Here is a 23,318-nt window from a genome sequence, read left to right on the forward strand (position 1 = left end):
TGCCTCCGTATCTCAAACCCCCTTCTCCAAAATCCTGTGTCCGCCCCAGACATGTGACTAACCGGCGCGGTTCTTGTCCCGTCACCAATGCCGGGTTTAAATCTTGGGCAACTGACATGTTTTACTGTGAATGTTCTCCAAGCAGAAAAAAAATCCGCGAACTCCATGGTTTCTTCTTTAATTGTGCTTTTAGCTTCAGACTCCATGAACGAGTCACCTTGTGCCTCCGTTTCAAAACGAGTCCTCGTGCAAAAAACCTTTCATATGAAAATGAGTTTGATTTGCATGAAAACGAACCTGTAGGTGGAACATATCTTCATATGAATGGTTGCGCTCGAAGACTCGTTTTGACGCAGAGTCGACAGGAAATTCGGAAATGGTCTATTACCTTGGCTATCAAAGAAAAATACCTTTTTATTGTTGATAAGCCAACGAGAAACTATTGACGAGAATCGACGAAAGACTGCCAACTCTCAACTGCCTTTATCAAATACACAAACTTTCCTTACTTAGCTACAGGGACCCTAGCCTGATGTCAGAGTCCAATAAAACATAAATTCAGGACTCGTAAAACTGCTCACTCAGATGACGGTATTCCACGACTTCCTCAAAGGTACAAAATCTAATACGTCCAAGATGGTGCACAAAATATTGAAAAAAACTAAGGTTACAGCAGCTGTATATTTTATTCTCAAGAGGTAAAAAAGAAGTTTTTTTGTCGACTTTCCAGTAATTCTAAGAGCGAGGCGACTTGATTGTGGCGGCCATTTGTAAGTTTTAATACGAATTCAACAGGTGCGAAATCTGCAGCCGAGAAATCTTCGGAAACCGCTCGTAGCTCTAACGAACTTTTCGGCGCGCAACCTGATGACCCAAAATGTTTCGAATTTTCTCGGTATTCCCAGACCACGTAAGGTTTTGGTTCTAGACCTCGCATAAGGTAGTCTACTCGCAGCCGTTTTTGGGTTGTCACGCAACGCTAGTTGGAAGAAGCATTGCGTGACGACCCCGCTAAGGTTCTCTGGACTCGCGCCAGCTGACTAATGTCGCATTGCATTTGATCTGTAATATATTAACAGGTTTATAAACAAGTGCAAACGAAAATGGCAAAAATTCAACAGTTTTATTCACATTGAAACCTCTTAAAAACAAGCACCGAAAAGAAAAGCAACTTAAGCCTTTGGAAGAAATCTGGGGCGAGTCTCACCTTGTCCCATGTGACTTTGCGTTGAGGCTCTCCCCAGCTTTCTTCACACTTCTAAAGTGGCGAATATAAATAAAGCTACGTTCGTCACCGCCACAGTTGACTAAGCGTAATTATTGCGTATTTGATATCAAAATAATTGTGTGAATATATTTCTCTTGTATTTACATAGTATTATGGTTTTTAGTATTCTTCCACGACCCATTCGTTTTCCGTGATGAACGCATCGATTACTTCTTTCATGACAAGATTGGGAGTCAACTGCTCTTGTTTCAAGTCTGTTCTTGTCACTGGATCAAAGTGGCCAACACGCTGAGAAACAAACAAACAAACAACACATCATAATCACATCATCAATATCTCCCCCCCACCTCCCCACCCCATTCAAGAGATTTCCAAGTAACAGCCAAGAAAACTGATGACGTAGTCCACGTAGCTCTACAGATTAGTGTGGCCTCTCTGATTGGTTGTTACTCGTGCGGGAAAATTCCAAACCTAGGAACCACACTTGTGAGACCTAACTCGAATCTGCATACCCAGTCTCGACTTAAGTACCCGCTGGGTTGAACGTCAGCAGGCTCTCCAATGAGGGAAGAATTTGGTATGGGAAGAGAGTGTTGTTACCATGGATACTAAATAGATGGGTATTTTTATTTTTAAAATTCAATAGAGTAATGATTTCTTCCACAGTGATACCCTCCTGCCAAAAAGAGCCGCCTCTCATCGCTAACAGCAAGTTTGTTGTTTTGTGAAAGAAATCTACTCAGGAGAAAGCACTTCTCTCGAGAGAGCACTTCTCGTGAGGGAGCACTTCTCGCGAGAGGGAACTTCTTGCAAGACGCCAAAATGGCCGAGAGGCGAGAGGTGGCTGCACTTTGTTAAGGCTACAAGATTGAAAAAAGTCCTAACCAAAAGACATACAGTCCAACCCATATTATATGGCCACCCCTATTAGGTGGCCAGTAATCAAGGTCCCGATGAGGGCTTTTCTATTGTTTTTACCTCTATTAAGCAACCAACCGCTTTTAAGTGACCACTATCCATTTCCCTGAGGGTGGCCATTTAATACAGGTTGAACTGGATAATTTACATTAATGGTAACCTGAGCATTTTGGTGTAGTTTTGTTTCAAATTACTTAAACAGGTTCAAACAAGTTTCACTTGCCCATACTCATGTTTCTTATGTCTCCTATTCATTATCACATTCTGAACCAAATGAAAATAAAATAAAAACCACAACAGCTTGTGTCCACAGGGTACCACTCCTGAGCGGCAAATTTGTCATGATGGCATATTTTTCTAGAGAGGCAAGATGTCTCTTAGCTGGTGTTCTATTGGGATCAACTGTTTCAACCACAACCGGTTTGGTTTGATACGGTTGACGTTTCTCAATAGAACACTTTTCCAACCGTTGTTGGTTGAAACGGGGTAACTCCTGGGACTAGCCCTTACGCGAGCTAAAATCACGCAACATAATCACACGACATAATCACACAAATGCTTTTTCAACCGTTTCAATCTGGTTTGAGACTGGTTGAAAAAGTTGATCAACCAAACCCACTGAAAACGGTTTCTCCCCAACAGAACATGCAAAAACCCGACCAACCCAATCAACCAGAAACGGGTGATGCCAATAGCACATGACCTTAGTCTCTTCGTAACTATCATTGAATGGCAGTGAAAAAACAAACAGAAACCCCACGTGGCTTACCTGCAGATGTTCCTCAATATGTTTACGATCATAGCTATTGAAAGTTAAGAAATAAAAAAAACATATACCACTAAAGAAATAAGAAAAGTAACCCCCCCCCCCCCCCCCCCACAAAACAACAACAACAACTCTGCAGCTGGAGTATGGATATATTCTGTAGCAAAACAATGTATGTTTACAACACCACTTTCATTTCCATCAAATCTCGGAAAAAGAATTTTGCTACAGACAAAGATACGTGATTCCACTGGGTGTAATAACAGGATCTTTCATGAGTTCAAAACTGATCCGTCCACAAAGATAATCTGGAACCTCCCTCTTCTGCAAGAAAACAAAATGGTAACAATGTGCAACGTGTGATTTCTTCAATTAACTAACATCTCAATTTGTTTGCTCAGTGATCCCCCCTGAAGAAATGACTACATCTCTCAGGGTGAGGGGGGGAGGGCAGTGAAGAAAATATACTGAGATCACAGACAAGAAAACATCTCAAAGTTCAAGTGTACAATTCTGATTGGGAGCCGACTGGGTGTATACTCATGTCTGATATTTAGAAAAAAACAGCAGGGAAAGAGAGTCAGAAGGAAGAGAAAAGTAATCTTGCATGTGAAAGCAAGTTCTTTCAGAAATGCCAGCTATTACACTACTACAAATTATTCAAGAGTGATCTTGTGAGATCATTCAGGACAGTGCCCTGTCCAATAATTAGAGAATATTGGACCGGCAATGGAGCAATCTGATTGGTTGGTTTTAGTTATTGGCTCTCTGAACTAACTTAGTCAATGTAATAATAATATTATTAACAACAATCAGGAAAGACTGCTCTGGCACGGATCTAGGATATATGGTAACCAGTTTCTGAAACAATGAGCGCTGAAGGTGCAAACTTCTAGAGGGGTCCAGGGCCATGCTCCACAGAAAACGTTTTGTATTTTAACTCCCTGAAGTCCATTTTCCTAGGTTTCTGAGTCATTCTGAAAAATCTAACTGATTTCTATAAGATGGTGGAAACTGGTATGGATCTGCACCTGCTGCTCTAGTCAGTCACAATTTTACCTGTGATTGATTTGGCTCCACTAAGAATGCTTTATAATATATGACGTGTTCTCACCTTTCTCCTTTTATCAACCTCTTTAAACAGGCCATTTACTTCTGATAATCTTCGATCCTACAAGAAGGAGTTGTATTATTACAATGTTCTAAACAAAGATTCTTTAAGAAATTTAACAGTTGATTTAGGAGACGTGGTGGCCTCATGGTAAGTGCGCTCGTCTCCAGATGGAATGTTTTGAGTCCTGGCCTTTTCCACCCAGGTGTATAAATGGGTACCGGCAAACTTAATGCTGGGGGTAACCCTACAATGGAAGGGCATCCCATCCAGGAGGGAGTAGAGATACTCCTAGTCACTTCATACTTCAGAAACTGGGATAAGCTCCAGCCTGATGGGCCACTTGGTTCAGCTGATTTTTAGGATTGTTTTGAGAAAAAACATTCATGTCTATTATGCAAAGAACAGTTTTCCTTACACATTCCAATTCAATTTTATCAAGTTCTTCTTCATCTGGATCTTTTCCTGCAGCTTTAACCTGCCTGAAAGTAAATAAGTAACCATATCAACCACTGAGAAAGTAGATAAGCAATCATGAATATGAAATGCACCTTTAAGAGGTGGGCAGCCATAGAAAAAGCAATAGTAAAGTTACCTTTTCTTTTCGTCAATAATTAAACTGTTTAGATATGACTGCAATTCTATTTCCTGACTAATTCTTCTTTCTTCTGCAACACTAAATCTCTGCAAATAATAATGAAAGATATTTTAATAGAATCAAACATTTACATCAATTTGCATCTGCAATGGTGTCAATATGAATATTATATCATCAGATAACTTGTGATTTTCTGCCATGATACAAATTCAGGGAGAAACGTATGTCCAGTTTCAGAATGGTAGAAGTGACTCTTGGATTGAAATTTTTATGCCTTAAATTGAAAGAAATTAATAAAATTACTGGTGGCAATAAGGGACTAAACCACGAGAATAAATACTTACTGAATATGACAGCTCTCAAGTGATTCATCGACCATAAAAAACAGATTAAAAATTAAAATACATTCATGCATATTTAATTAATAACAGCTTTGTTGCAAAATAAGTACTGCTAACCTTCTTCTTTGCCAGGCGAACAGTACTTGCTATGTCATCTCCAAAGTTAAGTTTCTGTTCTTTGGCTAAATCATAAGCTGGTGATAAAAACCAAATGAATTACAATGTACATGTACACTGTAACTACACTGCACTAATTTATCATCTACAAAAGATTTAAATTCTGTATCAACCAGGAGAACATCTTATTTCAGAATTGTGCTGTTCATTGTAAACATTTATTCTTAACTTGATAATTTCGTTAAAATATTTAATTAACAGAATGAGGTTTAAGTATGAAATTATGAAATGAATGAATGAAACTTTATTACACACTCCCAAAAATAGGTTTTTCAGTGAACAAGACAAATACAATAAAAATACAATAAAAACAACACTATTCTTGTTTCAAAACCTTGTCAAGCATCTTTGCTTTAAGATTTTTCTTAAAGTTTACTGAACCTTTGCACAGTTTTAAGTCTTTATCTAATGAATTCCTTATCGAATGAATTCCATAAGTTTACTCTTTATTCTGTATCGAAATGTCCTCTGACCAGCAGCGGTTTACATAAAGGAAAGTACATAACATAGCATTATTTGATAAAACAGTTAGTAAAGTTAAATGAAAAACTTGTATGTCCTACATCACATTTTCTTTACCTCTTTTCAAGCTTGCAAGGGCCTCATCATAATTCTCTTGTTCTAAGAGTGCCTGTCCAAGAAAAAAGTGAGCCTTGACAAGGTTTGGGTCAAGCTCTATGGCTCGACGACAATCAGTAATGGCTTGTGCCCATTTCTTCAGTTTGAGGTGACACAAAGCACGATTGGTGAAGTATGTAGGAACTGTTGGATTCTTGATCTAAAAAGAAATTAAAAAAGGACATCATAAATCTTATATATGTTAGACACAAAAACTGAGAAGAGCTGAAAATATGATGCATAGGAAAGGTGGTCAAACATCGTCTTTAATGTTTGATATATCTTAAGAGAGGAGAAAATGGAGAAATTAAAATCATTCAAAATCAAATCTATGCTCATTCAGATCAGATATCAAAACACTGTCACAGTCATGACTTCTTTTGCGTAAACTGATTGATTTAAAATAATGAGTTTTAGAAAAATATATCAAAGACTCAAGACAGTACAGTATAATTTAGATTGCATATACAAAGTTAACATCTCAAAGTTCATTATCATGGAAAACTAATCACTAGTCACCTTATTTGTGTTGTATTTCCAACCCCTTCTTAGTTTTGAGAAATGCAATGAAACATTGCCCTTGTGAGTTGGATGTGTTATGACTACCAGATTTATGAATATCCTGCATATGACACTGAGACAGTCTTGGCAACCACCAGTATAGTCTACCAGAAGCTTATCACCTTAAGGTGATACGCTTCTCAGACTACACAAAATTAGCTTTTTGGACTGTCTGTGATTAGGGCTAAATCAGGAGAAGGCTGCTTTCATAGATCCATTTCTCCCAAAAACCAGTAGTCAATCATGTTGTACCTACTATGGAGAGTATGTGTAGGTAATCATATGGTTTCGAGTTCAATTTGGAGTTAATTTGCACGAGTGAGTTTTTCAAAAAGTTGAAATTGCATGAGCCACTTCGGTGACTGCAATTTCAGATTTTGAAAAACTCACAAGTGCAAATTAATCCCAAATTGAATGAGAAAAACCATATGATTACTTATTAATAATATAAACATGAAAAAATTTGCGTGGAGCAAGTGCCGGAAGACCTTTCTTGAAGACATTTTTTCGCAATTGAGAAAACTTTTTTCAAAGTTTCCACACAAAATTTTTGTCATCATTTTACGAAATATCATTGGCTTGGAAAATTTCCTATTGTCTTTCAGCTAATCATAATCCAGAATTATGATGTGTAATTTGCACTGGTGTTATACTTTTAGCACTGGTGTTACACTTGAACTGCACTGCTCTCAGCCAATCAGAATTGAGTAATTTTTTCATGTATATTATTAGAGGGCTAACAATAACATTTGTGATTTATTGCACTGCTCTCATCCAATCAGAACAGATTCATTTTTTTTAGTGTTATATGGGAATATATGACCCTGTAATTAGGTTATGGGCACACAAACTCAGTACAATATTTCTGGGATTTCAATTGCACTGCTTGTGATGAATCAAACTGAGAATTTTGTCAAATGATGACATATGGCCTCAGCCAATTACTGTATAAGGTTTACATAAATGTAGACTGTTTAATTCAAAAATAAAAAGTGCCATGAAATTTAGTTCTGAGTTAAGGTAAATCCACGATGAAATATGCAAAGAATGGAGAATATTAAAAGAGGGAAATTTTTAAATTTGAAAACAAGCCACAGTGTAATGTCATAACCATATATTGCCTTAGGCTAGTTTAGCTAAGCGCAAATAGACAACATCATTGTAAACATGAAAAGGTTGAGCCGTTTGAAGAATTAAAGAAAACACCGCTTTTCCAACAGTGAACAGTCTACTGTGCCATGAGCTCACAGACATTCTTCAACGTCTCATTTCACATTTTACTTACAATAGCTTTTGTGTAGCACTGGGCTGCGTCATCGTAATGCCTGCCACTAAAAAGACGATTTCCTTGTTCCTTGAGGTCTACAGCCGTCATTCCAGATAGATTTTGTCGCTTACAGCATCTCTTGAGATTAAATTTGTTTAAAATAATCGAGCCACTTTCGTTCTCACTGGTCGGTCAATTTCATCTGTTGATGAATTTAGCACGACCGCAAAGGACGTTACAACGGTTTTGTCTCGGGTAGGGACGGGGTGTTTTGTCAAGTTAGTGTCGCTGTTCCGGTCGCTGTGCTGCAAATCCGACTGAGCTCTGATGATATCTTTGAATTATACGAGAAATAATTTTTCTTAGGTCAAATAAGGTCAAATCTTGAATTGTCGGAAGACACTGTGAATTGCTTTGAAAGTTAAAATCGCGACAACATGACTTGACGAAGCTAGATTCTCTGTGAAAGTTGGTTGTCACCGGCATCCTGGCATGAGGTAATTTTCTGATGTTCCACATGCACAGCTGAGCTGAGAATAGTCACAACAGATCGAAATCGTCAGTTTGTGTAACCGTACGTACTAGTTTAATTCAGCTGATCTCTGGGAAAAGAAGACAAGATTTCTTCCTGTTACAGACCACTGATTTCAATAATAATGAGTTGCTTCAGCTGCTCAAGGTAAACCGGTCTCTTCTGCAAATGTCAATTCTTTAATTATTAACCTCAGCATGTCTGCATTAAATTATTGTAATTTAATTTGATTTTTAGCCAAGGATTTCTCAGCAAATGGTTGTTAGTCTGATATTTTGATTCAGTTTTTTTTTTACAATTTTTCGCGCTGGTAACTTAAGATAAATGTGTCCTAGCAGAACCATAAAATCATGTTAGAGGGAATCGGCGCATATGCAAGCTATAATAAACGTTATAACTGAGGCTGATTCTTTCATTCAGTGTTAGCCCTTTTGCTTCCACTCTTTATGACACAATGGAAAGCAAGCTGATAACTCTAGCAGGAAATTTTCCTTTGAAAATTTTGTAGTGAGGCGAAGCCAAAACAAAATTATGTGGAGATAGAGGTGAGATTTTTCAGTATAAATATCGTGGGTGACAAATTACTCCTAAATTTTGTGTAAATTAATATTATTTCTCAAATGAAATTTAAAAATTGCTATGGCAATGTTTGGCGTGAAATTTCTTAATACAATCAACCAGTCAAAAACCCACAATTGTAAGTGTAATTTGTCACCCACCAGTGGCGGATCTAGGGGAGGGGCCCAGGCCCCCTGGCCCCCCCCCCCTTACTTTGGGTAAAAAAAGAAGAAATCACAGAAGAAAGAAAAGCCGGCAGGGCAAGCAAAACAACCCCCCCCCCCCCCTTAGGTCAAGGTCTGGATCTGCCACTGCCCATAATATTAAAAGGTAATCAAATGATGTAATCATAATTTGTTTTATAGTCAAATGATACACTCATGAAATTAGGAAAATATGCGCATGAAATTATTTCTTATTTTCACTCATCACCATTTGATTACCCATACTAATTTTGTCTGTGTGTGTGTCCCATGTACCACTTGTACCATTACATTTCCTTATTTATATATGGATGAACCAACTAAAAGCACGTGGATAACTAGTGCGTTTGTCCAGAATAAATACCGCTGCTATGAGATCCCAGCTCGTTTGTCTCCACTTAAATGTCTAAGTATGCCTTTTACGATAATAATTCGCAGATTGATGAATCCTCCTGCCAAAAAGAATGAAGCGTACCAACCAACAACAGTAGAACAGACAGCGAACATCATCACTCATGGAGTAAGAATAATTACACATCTGAGTTTAGAGTCAAGCCTGGTTCTCATATGCTGCCGACATACCTGGGACATAGCTGCTGGCACAGCCTGGGTCACCATTACGGCATATGTGAACATTTATTGCCGAATTACAATCTGTCCCAGGCATTGACCGCCTGTCTGCGAAGTTGAGCTAAGTTCAACTTCGCAGACAAGCCAGTGGAAGTCGGCGATTGTTGGCGATGAAAATATTTTATATGAACATCATCTGCAAATGTAACGTACTCCAGTAAGACGATTCGATCCATATTTACAGGTGGAATGGTCGAAAATTGCACCAATTTGATTTGTATTTTGTGCAAATTTCAGAAATTTGAGTACGTCGGTGATCTATCGCAGATGCATGAGGGACCCACTCAAACAGATCGCCGAACATTGTCAGTTGCAACAGCGAACTACATCACAAGTGGGTTGGCGGGATATGAGAACCAGGCTTCATTGAATTTAATTTTCTAATGTGCAGTGCCAGAAAATACCCGTACCCACCCCAAGGAAGCTAATTGGAAATTCTATGGGGTGGGGAGTTGGGGTCAAAAATCAAAACTTTAAAGTAGGAAACTTAACAGCAATCTCTGGAGTGGAGGGGGACCTTTTGGAATGATAAGTTTTACCAATAATGAAACAAGCCAATAAGCAAACAAACAAAAAACAAATTTAAAGACACCAAACTAAGGGCCTGTTTACAAGGAGGGAGGGATACCCTAGCAGGTGGGTTAACCCTAGCTGGAGGGCAAAAGATAGCCCGGGTTTGCAAGCAAAATTTCACAGATAGGGTAACCCTACAACTTAATAGGCAGGACAACTTAATACGCGGTTACACTCAAAGGGTCTGGAAACAAGTAGAAAGTTAACCTGGGTAGGCGGGTTAACTCTACCTGGAGTGTTTGCAAGGGAAAAAGGTAACCTGCCTGCAAGGGTAAATCTAGGAGGCAGATAGGGTAATCTGCCTACCCGGGTAACCCTAGCTACCTTGTAAACACGACAGAGAAAAGAAGAGGAAATGTGTGAGTGCTAGGGTAAGCCACTTGCCAGGGTAACCTTCACTCCTTGTGAACAGGCCCTAAGTCCATTAATTATGTCAATTAGAAAAGTGAGTGAATTAGTTTAAGAAGAAACTACAAAGCCAACAACACAACATGGAGAGTCCAGAAACTCATGGTTTAATGAAATGCAGAGGGGGGGGGGGGGGGGTGTTCGAGCCCCTGAAACTATGTTAGAATTCAGTCTATGATGCGACAAAGATGACAACAGGGTTCTAGTTACAATTAACCTGAATCCATATCTCATAGTCTAAGCAATGTTCAAAATGTCACTTAGTCTAGCTTCAAGAATAAAGCACTAAATCTGACTTTTGACAAATTATATTGCTGAAAGTAACGTGATTTTTGTGCAAAAGTTAAAACTTGACTTGACCCACATATCCCTCTACCATGATACTGCTTATATGGTGTTGCTAAAAATTTTGTCAGTTTTCTCTTCACTCTCAGAAGTTAATTTTGATGGCACATCAAAATGCAGGTATTAGCTATTGCCATGTTAATTTTCATCTTTGGTGCCTTTGTTTCAGTTCTTTGTGTTGCCAGCTGTTTATGCAATGTATCTACTCCACCAAAATTCTCAAATGCTGTCAGCAAGCCATCGACTAATTGCCTTAGTTTACGGAGTTGCCTTTATTCTAATTTTCCTGATATCAACTTTGTTTCATGCTGTCAGCCTTACTGGTAAAGCCAGGTGAGATACAATGACTTGCAGACTTTGATATCAAAATGTTTGCTAGTAAACATTCAATATGTTATGAATATAATAAGATCTATCTCTCTGCACACATTACAAACCTATGATGCCCGGGCTATCGTTAAGTTTTCAGTCACCTGTAGCCTTGTTCTCCACACCTGTAACAAACTTGTGGGTGAATTGTATTAAAAACGGGCAATTTCACCAGTAGCATCAATATAAAATCAAGCATTCTCAGCCATATCAGGTGTTAGTATAACGAGTTACAGCCTTTAATACAGCCCTGGCTGCTAGATGCACATCTGTAGGATTAGGGGTGGCGATGGTCCTTCATGAACAAGGAGTCTCTCATAATTTTCATCGAATTTTATGGGTCAAACAGCTTCGTTCTTTTAGCATACGTGTGTTGCAGTTTCAATTTTTTCTTAAAGCTCTCTTGGAGCCTTGAATTTTTGCAAGGTTCAGAAAGTCTGATTTGTTTGTTTAAAAATTGCGTCTGAATGTCTTAGAATCTGGATGTCTTGTCCTTGGATTTTAAATGCTTTGAAGTCTCCATCCAGCAATTTAAGAACTAAAAGTCAATATTTCTTGGGCTGAAAACTAAGGAGAAATGCTAGTCTTGCAGTTACCATATTCACCACCCCTAGGATGCAAAAAGACTCTCGATGAAACAAAATAAATTTTTTTAAAATGTTTCAAGTACTGACCCACAGATCAAAAAGTGAAAAGTCTTCGAAATGGCCCTGGGGTAAGAGATGGTTGTTGCTGGAACAGAAATGTTCTGATAAAGGTTTTGTTTTTCATCACATTCGTCTTGTCCAACTATTTTGCAAAGGTTGTCCTAAAGAAGCATAAACTAAGTGTATGGAAACATGGCAAAAGGTATTATGAAGGGTGAATGAATTTTTTATGGTTTCTCCATTTACTGTGCTACAAAACAATGAACCTTGATCAACCTGAACCAAATGTGAAATATCACTGGCCATAATACCTAATTTAGCACTGTTACATCTATGCTTTTATACTGTAATGTATACAACTGACTTTCTCATTACACTTACAGTGTTAAGTGTTACATATTGACTGTATTCTGTATATTGATAATATTTCTTTCAGGTCCCTGAGATTTTTCCTCCATTTAAGCGATCGTGGTATTATTTATTTTTTCATTGCAGCCTCATATATGCCATGGTGAGTTTATTGCCATTGAAGTCTTGCTATTTAGTGTTTTTTTTTTTAACTCAAGCCCCTTCTCGTTCTTTGTTGCTCATCAGAGAACATAATCAAAGCATTTGCCGATGCCTTGCCTCATCGTATGTAACCTTAGGGACCGTTCATTTTTTATGAGGGAGGGGGGGCTGGTGGGATTTGGGAAGCACCATTTAAAAATCGCATGACCCCCCCTCAGCTTACCAATTTTTTCACATGGCCCCCCCTTATAGCGGTCATTTTTTGGGATGACCCCCCCCCCAAAAAAAAAAAATTGAACAAACAATATTTAGATTTCAACTTTTTTAATATTTCTCTTTTATCCCCCTATTTCACGTTATTGTGCTCACTATGAAGACAATATTTACAATCTCTATACGACAGAGAGCTGTTGTTTAAAAAACAAATCAAAAGAAAGAGAAGTCAATTTCGGATCTCCTAGTTATGGCTCGCCCTGAGCGTGTGGCATTTGGCCTCTCATTGGCATCTTCCTCATCTGAATTGATGAATGCAAGAATGACGTCACTTGAGTCATCTTCATCCGTTTCACTGCTGTCAGCACTTGCCCTGTTGTCATTTTGTGTCAATGTCCTGACATTTCTCAGTGTTGGTTGGCCAGCTCTGAGAGGACTCTTCTGCTGCAAGCATGAATGTCTTACAATTGCCTTTACTTTCTCACTCTTGCTGCTTTTCAAATGCTGCTTCAGCCCGTGGTGGTTTGAGTACTTGTTTAGTTCTGGAACACGTAGCTTTTTAAGCTTGGTTAGATCATCGCACAACTCAGTCCAAGGATAATCCTCATAAGATTTATCTTTTGCGTCCCTACTTAACTTTGCCTTTTCTTCTGCTCTCTTTTTCCTTTTAAATTCCAGCACTTCAAGATGCTGAAGATAATCCACCACAAACTTCGATTTGACAATAAACTTATCTGCAAATAGAGCAACGCTCTCTGGGTCAGATAAAACCAGCCTGCCACTTCCATGCTCTTTCTTCTTTATATTGTTAATCCAATCGGGGAAAGAGCGCATTACTACATGAGCATCATGAAAGAGGCTCATTCCAAAATGCGCAATAATGGCGAAAGCGACGAGTCGTTTAAGAAAAGGTTTACAGCTGAACGATCCAGGCAGTTTGACATCTTACATGCAAAAGAAGCAATTTTTCTAGGTGCGGATGGCTGTTCAGAAAGGGCGAGTGAGTTTTCCATGCAAGGGTACCAGTTGAAGCCCAGTGATGGAAGAAAACTGAACTTCTCCATCAAAGAGCACAGAGCAATGGTGGAAAAGTTGAATGTCATATTGAAAGATGTAAAGGAACACGATTCCACACTCTTTCAGTCCAGTGGGCTTGCTTTAAAGCAGGGCGAAGAATTTGCCCACAGTTTTAATGTAAAACAGATCAAATGTACAGAAGCTAAGTTGACGAAGGTCACGCAGGACATGGAAGCACTAGAAAATAAGAAGAGCAATTATAACAGCATATTCAAAGGCATACTCAAACAGCACATCAACAAAAGGAGAAGGAAAAAAGAAAACTGCAGAAAGTCAAATGAAAGAAAGAGGAAGCGGACTGAAAACAACGTCCAACGAGTCTATGGAATCTGTGTTGGAAACCCGCTAGGAAATGATCTTCCACAATGCCTTGTGTACCCTCCTAGAACGGCCGTCCCGGAAGAGTGTCTTACAGTTGACGATGTTGCCACGTCGATATTTGGAAGAGATGGGCCATACATCGCACAGCTCTTGGAAGGGAATTATTTCACCAATGCTGCAAGAAGCAGAATCACCACCAACCTTGAGCGGGAAGTCAGAGATTATGTTTACACCTTCATGTACCCTGAAGAGTACACTCTGACGGAAAGCATTGCTGCTTCTTGCAGCATTGGTGAAAGAGACTCCCATAGCAGCACAAGCGGCGACGAAGAACTCGACGACAGCGAAGATGAAGATGAGTGCCAGTGAAAGTTGCATTAGAAAATAACAGTGTTAAATACTTCTTTTCAGTAGCTACAAATACTTTTTGTCGCCAAACGTTTTTTTAAAGCAGAAGGAAAGTTTGTAATAAATTTATATCCTGCCTTCTATGTTTATTCTATAGCAATTTTTTTGATATTCAAACATTATGCCATTTTAAAGTTTTACTAAAATATTTCACGTGACCCCCCCTTTTCCCCTTATTTTTTTGGGATGGCCCCCCCTCGAAAGCCATTTTTTTCGCATGGCCCCCCCCCCAAAATCCCACCAGCCCCCCCTACCTTATAAAAAATGAACGGTCCCTTAGTACTGATATACCTTGGGTGTGGCCTGAGAAAAAGGGACAGGGGTTGGGGGTTTCCCCTGGTAAAAGCAGTCCTGTCCTAAATTATATGTTTTATTTTGAGTTGTTCGAGTCTGAAATAAATGGTGTGCCTTTTATAAAGGAGCAACAAGCCTCTATGTATCATAGGAAAATAATTTTGAAACTTAGAAAAAGGGGCAAAGAAAAGTCTCTGGATGTGATGGACCACTCAAATTTTTGTACAATGACCACTCCCACTTCTTTTACAGACCCGCCCGCATTCCTTCATGTTGTTGTGAGTTGACTGTCAGTGAAGTGCCGTGATCGATACGAGACACGAATTCAACCTAAAAGTGGGGAAAGGGAAGCAGAAAAATGCGTTAAAATATTTTTAGTAACACATTTATCCACCTTTTTCCCTTTCCCCACCCTAAGTTTAAACTTCGCTTATGGTCAACTCCCAGCAACACAAAGGAATGTGAGAGGGTAAAAACGTGGGAATGGTCTCTACACAAAAATTCTAGCCTATTCCACGGGTTTGGTGATTTTTTTGTAGTAAGTCAATATTCTTAATTTTCAGGTTAGTGTTGAGAGATGCTGGTAAATTTGGTGATCTTTTTACATGGCTGTTGTGGTGTTTGGCCGTCACTGGCACTATTTATTCATACATGTTTCATGAAAGGTAACTGTAAAGATAGAATGAAACGAAAGTGAGAGTCGATCAGAGTTTGGTCAAGAGTTTTCTTAGGTCCGTGCGCACTACGCGGGAGAAATTTGAAAACAGCGCTTTCACTCTGAAAACGTTTCAAATCTTTTCCGTCCACACTACGCCTGGAGAATTTTGAACACACAGCAATCAGCGGTCATTTTGGATACATGTTTGAGGAAAGCTCGGGCAGAGAAATCACGTGACTTCGTCGTTTTCGAAAAGCTCCGTTTTCAAAATGTGTTCAGTCCGCACTGAAACACAAGGCCGACGTTTTCAAATTCCCCCGGTTTGAAGAGCGTTTTTGGAAAAGCTCCGTTCTCTTGACGGATTAGTTTGGACGGTAGGCCTAACCGGAGAAATAAAGCTGCGTTTTCAAATTTCCAAGCGTAGCGTGGACGGGGCCAGGCTGTCCTTGTCTATATATAATTGGCATTTGATCAAGCCACAGACACACTCCAAGCTTTGCATGGGAAAGTGAAAACGCAGCTAGAAAGACGTTAAGGAAGTTCGCGCCAATTGTTTCTGCGCATCCTTACCGCGCACGCAAATTCACACGCCACGTCATCCATGAGAGCGTGCGCTAAGTAATAAAATGAACAATGATAGGGCAGATGGCCATTGCTATATCTTTGCCTGGATTTAACGATCTTGGACGTTCGGTGACCCTATTATCTCCACATTGTCCAAAAATGAACTAAAAATCAACGTGGGAAGTTGTTGTTGTTCTTCTTCTTTAAGGAACCACACCAGTTGACTAAATTCACTTAATAGGTTTACTTAAACAATATTTGGCAGAAAACATTTCACTTCTAAGATCAAATTGCAATATTTTGGGGCTTTCAGACACTGTGGCTTTATTCGCTAACGAAGCGCGATTTTTTCAGATTTAGGGTGTTCTTCCGGGCATGTTCTCTCCAAAACGAATTAAGTCGGTGACCCCCCATTTTTTTTTCTCAGAAAACAATCAATGTCGGAAAATTTTCACGCGAACATCCTTAAATACAGTGAAATTGGACAGATGGATTTTACTCGTTTGTCTCACGATGGAGTCACTTTGGGACTAACTCAAAGTGCCTCCATCTTGAGACAAACGAGTAAAATTCATCGTCTTACCTTGCACCACGATAAATAATAGACACATCTTAAATGACATACAATGAAATTGTCTTCCCCTGCTTCCTCAGCTTTTTTATTACTCATGCTGCTGGTGAAGTTTTAGGCCGTTTTAGAGCGATTTTAGTTATTTTTAGCTTCACTATGTACTGTGGAAAAGAAAACGATGCAGTTGAAACTCGCTAAAATTGCTTAATAAAACTGCCTTAAACTCGTCAGCAACATTAGCAATACTCAAAGGAAAATGACAAAATAAAGGAAGACGTTTTTTTGGCATTTCTATTTCTAGCTTCACGTATTTAATTTAACTGACGCAGTGAGCTTGCGATACCTATGGTTGGACTCACATCGACTGTTATTCTCAGTTGATCTCAGCCCCGGCCAAACGATCGCAACATTTCAACGCAACATATCGCAACATTGTTGGGCCCAACATGTCGCGCGCGTTTGGCCACCCTATTGTGATGTGTTGCGATGTGTTGCGACAGGTTTGGTGTTGCTGGCTCAAATTTGAAACTGTTCAAATTTTTCATGCAACATTTATGGATGTTGCATGATATCGTATGCGTTTGGCCAGGTTCGTGCAACAATGTTGCGCCAGGGCATGCGCACTAGTTCGATTTGCAACACCCAACATGTCGCAACACCTCGCAACAGGGTGACCAAACGCACGCATGTTGCCCCGAACAATGTTGTGATATGTTGCGTCGAAATGTTGCGATCGTTTGGCCGGGGCTTGCAAACACTGGGCCAACAATGGTGCGATAGCTTGCGTGAAATGTTGCGATCGTTTGGCCGGGGCTTGCAACTGCTGGGCCAACAATGTTGCGATATCTTGCGTTGAAATGTTGCGCCCGTTTGGCCGGGGCTTTTAAGGAGTCGAATTAACAAGAACTGTAATGGAGTGTAATTAAGGATCGTGTGCTCGAGTTTCAAAGGAGCTCAGTCACGGCAGTCTGAGTTATTTTGTCCACGTACAAAATTACCTTTAAATTGAACGACGGAAACCTGAAAATAGTGGTTTTCTAAGATAGAAAAACACTAAAGAGATAATAATAAATCATAAAGGAACAAGGATGGTCAAGGATAGAGAAGATTAACACGGATTGCAAACGGCGAACTTGAAAAACGTAGGCTAAACTTTACAAGATACACAAAAACGTGACGTAACTCCTTTAAGTCGCCACAAAAGAAAGGAATGAAACGAAGATAAATGAGTGGCATCGCCGAGACGCGTTTTCTTGAATTACAAGGTGGTAATACTCTGATTCCTTTGAATTTTACCGCGCTTACCCTTTGCCTTAAAACAACCAATCTTGGGAAACCAGTCTCAACATACTTTCAGTGCTATTTATTATTATTATTATTATTATTATTATTATTATTATTATTATTGTTATTATCATTATTATTTTTTTTTTGAGGTCATTTGTTTCTTGTCTTTTAGATACAAGACGGTGGAGACAGCGTTGTATTTAATCATTGGAATATGTCCGTCTCTACCGCTTGTCTTTTCTACGGTAAGTGTTTTACTTCTTTTGTTTAGTCTGTCAATTCTCTGACTGCTTAGCGTGCTTCATAGACAAAGAACCACATGCAAACTCAATCCTCGCATCGTTTGGCCTCTGCATTGTCATTTCATTGGCCCTGGTCTACCTTTAACTAGTTGGTTTATAGTGGTGGGTGTTTCTAAAAAAGTGTTGTTGTTCTTGCTCCCACACAGAAACCTTTGCTAGAAAACAAGAATAAACACCGTGATCGTTTCAGCAGATCATTTCCTTTTTCAACTCGGGGTTAGACTGGGAACGGTCTCTGTTTTCCTCGAAAATCCGTGGGGAGGTACGCAATACAAGTGAGCGTGCGATCGTGACTGTGAGCGGCGATCGCGCGAGCCGCAAGTAGCGCGGAACTTGCGGCTCACGGCTTCGCATATCACGCTCGCACGCTCACGACTGCTCACTTGTTTTGTGTTCTTCCCCACGGATTTTCGAGCAAAAGAGAGACTGCTCATAGTCTAACGCGGGGTTAAATACACCAGGAACAGAATTGGGGGATGTTCTGGGTTTTTTTTTTTTTGCGCAACGTTTTTTTCACACATTTCTACGTCGCTCATACCCAATTTCATCTCACACACCACTTGCTCATTTTTGTCTAATCTAGCTTGCGAGCAGCCCTCTTGGCAGTTCTTTCCTCAAGAGCTGCTAAGGTGGCTTAAAGGAGTTACGTCGCGGTTTTTAAGTTCGTCGTTTGCAGTCCGTGTAAATCTTCTCCATCCTTAACAATCCTTGTTCCTTTATGGTTTATTATTATCTCTTTGGTGTTTTTCTATCTTAGTAAACTACTATTTTAAGGTTTTCTTCAATTTAAAGGTAATTTTGTACGTGGCCAAAATAACTCAAAATACCGTGATTGGACTCAATTCAATTCAATTCAATTTCAATTTAAACTCTCACAAACATTAATTTTATAGAGGTGTCAGAAAAAAAAAAATAGAATACATATAAATATATACAAATTACATGTAGAAGATGATAAATAGCATTAATGAAATAATTTAGTTATGATTAATTAAAAAATAAAGTGTTTAAGAGAGAAAGAAAAGGAGGTAAAGGAAGACAAATAGTTTGTCAGCGGTCAGCGAAGATGGCGGTTGTGTGTTTTTTCGCTCTGCTTGACAAAGCTAATTCACTTAAAATTTAATTACTTTGCGAGTATTTCTTCAGTTGTAACTGCTATATATCTATACTATTATATCTAAAAAACGAAGTAATCAGCGCAAACCAAGTTCACCGTCTGCAGAAACCAAAGAATATGATGATCTGCGAGAGACCATTTCTTTGAGTGTTCTTCAAGATCTTCTGAAAGCTCTTCTGAAAACTCCTTTAATCAAAGTGATATCTAAGCATTGATACCATAAAGGGAAATTACCTCTTGATTGTCTAATGTCAAGATAGGCTTCTATCTCTTATCACTTTTTTTTTTACTTTACAGACCGATAGAGCTGGCCTGGCCGAGGTGGCCTTGGGCGGAGCATTTTACGTCAGTGGTGTAGTGTTTTTCAAGTCGGATGGACGTATACCCTTTGCGCATGCGATCTGGCATTTGTTTTGCGCCACTGGGGCGTGGTGTCATTTCTATGCTGTATATACACATCTATATTTAGAAAAACACTAGTTTGGCACATCTTGAAAAAATTTAGATCGTCCCTCGTTTAATTCATCTCTTTTTTTCCCATTCAAATCAAACTAGTGAACAGTGAGTCAATAAATTAAATCGTTTGGAAACGAATTATGTTAAATAGACAATAAGGTTACCAGCCAGGTTATTATACGATATCTTCTCAATTTTACCACGAACTTTTGTTATGGTGGTCGGAGGTCCGCGAATTTTTTGCTTCAGAAAGTGATTGGAAAAATATTGTTTGGAATAATAAAGACATTCGAATAGACAACAAGCCGGTTTACTATCAAAATTACTCTAAGTCGGGAATCATTTACATACACGATGTTCTATTTAACTTTAATACAATAGACCCCTATTGCTATCACTTATAATTGGAAGTAAAATCTTCGATATTAAAGACAAAAATTCAAAAGATTATTGCTCGCTGCTGGGCTTAAAAAAGGCTCAACCTCCTAATATTATCCACAAATTGAAGAGTGATTTTAATTTTATAACCCAACAATTTAGAGAAATCTCGTTACCACATGTGGTTGCACTTGAGTCATATGTCAAGGCCTTCCAGTACAAAGTAATTGATTCTATTCTCTACACTAACAGCAAACTATGCAAAATTGGATTTAGAATTAATGATGCATGTACTTCAGTTTTGTAATGATGAACCAATTTATATCACCTTTTCTATGAATGCCCTTACTCCAAAACGTTCTGGACTGATTTCGAATCGCACTGGTACCATCTATCGAATCAACCAATCCATCTTTCTGAACAAAACGTTTTATTTGGAGTTTTATTCAAACAATGTTCTTTATCAAATTTATTAAACTATTTCATAGTAATCGGAAAACTTTTTTGTGGGACTGCAGAAGAAGCCAAACACTTCCTAAAATTCAAGGACTGCAGTCGAAACTTAAGATTAAATATGAAACTGAAAGAAAATATCAACAAGAAAAACTTCTTTGAAAAGAAATGAGTGCTCTCTCCAATATAATTAATTATGCCCATCTTACTTTATTGCTTTTTTATTTTAATATGAATGAATCTTTTATTTTGTTGCTCACTGCTTTGATATGAATGTAAGTAGCATCAGAAATCGTATTACTTTGTAAGTAGTGTAAGAATTGGTCTCGTAAGTTAAATAAGTAATCATATTGTTTTGTAGTCAGTAGAGTAAGTTATGCAAATTGTGTTATTGTAAGTAGCACCTGTAATTGCATTGTATTGTAAGTAGTGTAAGTAGTGTGTAAGTAATTGTATAAAAGGTTTTGTCGGTAATGTAATGGACTTTAGTTGTTGTATTACTGTTGTAAATTGCGTAAGTAGACGTACCAGTGTTGCAAGCAGTGTGAATCACAATTACAGTTAATTTATTAAAAAAAAAAAAGAATTGTGAGTCATTGTATCGTTTGGAAACTAATTATGTTTAATACGCAATAAGGTTACCAGCCAGATGGCAGTCTGTTCCAGGCTCTCAGTCAGCGAGCACAATCGAAAAAGCGGGCACGAGCAGGCGAGAGAAAAGCGAGCGAGGATTGGGATAGCAAATGGAAAAGGCAAAAGTTCTTTCTCTCTCTCTCAAGCCTCGCTCGTTTTTACCTTATGGTATAACGCAAGCCTTTGATTCTTTCGGTCGCCCGTTAATCTGTAACCCTGAACAGGCTAACCAGATTAATTTGCCTGAGCAAAAAATTAACTTGTTCGGTGGAATCCCAAACGGTATCGAACCTTAAAATAACGAGGCTGTGACTGAAGTTTCACTTGCTTCACTGATAGCGAATATGAAATCGCATTTTAATCAACGTAGTAGTCGCTCACATCATAGTTAATAGATGGGAATGGTTATGAAACCCGACAAAGTTCTTTGGTGTATGTTTTCGTTCGCTTTTTTGGCCTTGACCGTCCATTAAACGCAATAGTTGTTTACCCTGTACTGAGGAACTAACCAATAGTAACGACGGTGTTGGTTACGTAATTCATGCATAGCGTATGAGCGCAAAACAAAAGATTGTGCGTGGTCGTGGACCTTCCAACATAAATCTTGGCATCTTTGATGTTTGCCGAGCTTCATAACCAGTCCCCTCAATTAACTATGCTCACATGACGAGAAGGTTACAAAGGCAAGATGTATTTAATCATGTAATTAATTCAGTAACTGGTGAAAGAGCGGTTTTCACTTGAGTGTCAAAAGTAATTTGCGTTTGCTTCTGTTTTGCTTTACTACGCTGGGCGATTGGCTAAAATTACTCGCGCCACTTTATCATCTTATCAGGACAAAAACCGGCAAAACCAATCATGACTCGTTCCCACACGTTTTCCCGGGCTTTGCGCCGTTTACAACTATATTATTTGAGTTTTGATCGGTTCACTGGATTGTCTGTGCAATGTGTGATTGGGCAGTGTGAAATTACTTTGGTTTTGGTTTTATGCCACTCAGTTGAATACTTGGCTCTTATTAACCGAGCAGGAGGTCTTTATGGGAGAATCTTGACCGAGGTCGTGAGTACAGGCCGAACGCAGTGAGGTCTGTACACGCGAAGGAGGTCAAGAATTCTCCCACACAGACCGACTAAGCTCGGTTAATAAGATTTTTATCACATGGCAAACAAGAAAAGTTCAATTCGTTTAATGTAACTGGTTTGTACTAGGTGACATTTTGTTTGCGAACGGCGATGAGCTGAACTTAATTCTGCCAAAGTCTGCTCGTCCTCTTTACTTTTCTTTTCTTTTCTTATCAAACTTTTTGGCATTGCCATAAATAAATATTGTTAGAAGAAAATAGTCAACATTTTTGCATTAAAGTTTGCAACTTTTTCACCGCAAAACATTACCGGTCTAGATGCCGCTCTAGATCGGAAAATCTAGACCGCTTTCAATATCGATTTCAGCCAATCAAATTCGTAAATTAGGTCGAGCCTATTTTATACAAGATTGTTATGGCTCCTGTAGTAAATTAAATTGTAACATCAGCGCTGGACACCCTTGTAGCGTAAATTTACGAAGCTAAATGAACGAAATAAAGATTGAAAATGCTGGCGTCTATGAACGCAATTTAAACTACTAGAACTTGCGTTTGTTTGTTGATAGTCAGCGGGATTGCTATGTAACAAGATGTGTGCAAACCTTGGATATTTTCAGAGTAATAGTTACGCGTTCCTGCTTTTTTTTACCTGCGCGACTCTAACTACATCAGGAACAGGAAAGAGCACCTTTAGTGTGGTATGATTCTGATAATCCATGCAACTTGGAGGCCGTTTTACGCAACTTGAAGATAAAGTGAAAGCTTAAGCTTACCCGCAATTAACCTAAAACTGATTGCGTACAATTGCGAGGACAGATTACAAACAACACTTTTGCCAACTTGTTGTAAAGTTGGTCAAGAACATGAATTCAGGATAGCTTGGTGAACAATTTAGAAGTTTGTTATCGAGAAGAAAATAAAAATAAAAATATCGTTTTCTCTTGGGAAACCTTCATTAAATGGACACCCTCCCTTTCCTACAGAGGATAGGCAATTTTCCGAGGGTGTCAACTTAATCGACGTTTCACTGTTGTAACAATCTCGACATGTTGAAGAAAACGCAATGCAAAAACAAGAAAAACAGTAAAAACAACGGTGTGAATACATAACTGTATTTTGTCAAGCACGAACTGTCAGTCGTT

The 23,318-nt window shown here is 38.8% G+C and overlaps 2 protein-coding genes across 4 annotated transcripts; one reads left to right on the forward strand and one right to left on the reverse strand.

Annotated features, from left to right (window-relative positions):
- Positions 1–1,104: 1,104 nt before the first annotated feature.
- On the reverse strand, positions 1,105–7,800 carry LOC110049844 (E3 ubiquitin-protein ligase CHIP-like). Its single transcript, XM_020755677.2, has 9 exons — positions 7,604–7,800; positions 5,719–5,917; positions 5,080–5,156; positions 4,619–4,707; positions 4,442–4,505; positions 4,027–4,083; positions 3,154–3,236; positions 2,916–2,949; positions 1,105–1,516 (listed from the first exon to the last, which is right to left on the reverse strand). The coding sequence occupies exons 1-9, from the start codon at positions 7,691–7,693 to the stop codon at positions 1,388–1,390; spliced, it is 822 nt and encodes a 273-aa protein (XP_020611336.1). The 5' UTR covers positions 7,694–7,800; the 3' UTR covers positions 1,105–1,387.
- Positions 7,801–7,845: 45 nt separating this feature from the next.
- LOC110049843 (monocyte to macrophage differentiation factor-like) lies at positions 7,846–21,051 on the forward strand. 3 transcript variants are annotated; one of them, XM_020755674.2, is made up of 7 exons: positions 7,846–8,264; positions 9,317–9,398; positions 11,004–11,167; positions 12,287–12,361; positions 15,237–15,338; positions 17,926–17,998; positions 19,470–21,051. In XM_020755674.2, exons 1-7 carry the CDS (start codon positions 8,242–8,244, stop codon positions 19,650–19,652), a joined length of 702 nt encoding a protein of 233 aa, XP_020611333.1. In that variant the 5' UTR covers positions 7,846–8,241; the 3' UTR covers positions 19,653–21,051. The 3 variants fall into 3 exon arrangements, with proteins under 3 accessions (XP_020611333.1, XP_020611335.1, XP_020611332.1); XM_020755676.2 differs by having other exon boundaries at positions 7,846–8,082; XM_020755673.2 differs by lacking the exon at positions 7,846–8,264 and having other exon boundaries at positions 8,281–9,398.
- The last annotated feature ends 2,267 nt before the right edge of the window (positions 21,052–23,318 follow it).

The sequence above is a fragment of the Orbicella faveolata genome, unplaced genomic scaffold (genome assembly GCF_042242905.1).
Source record: "Orbicella faveolata isolate gen_17 unplaced genomic scaffold, um_ofav_v1 contig_2, whole genome shotgun sequence".
Lineage (NCBI taxonomy): Eukaryota > Metazoa > Cnidaria > Anthozoa > Scleractinia > Merulinidae > Orbicella > Orbicella faveolata.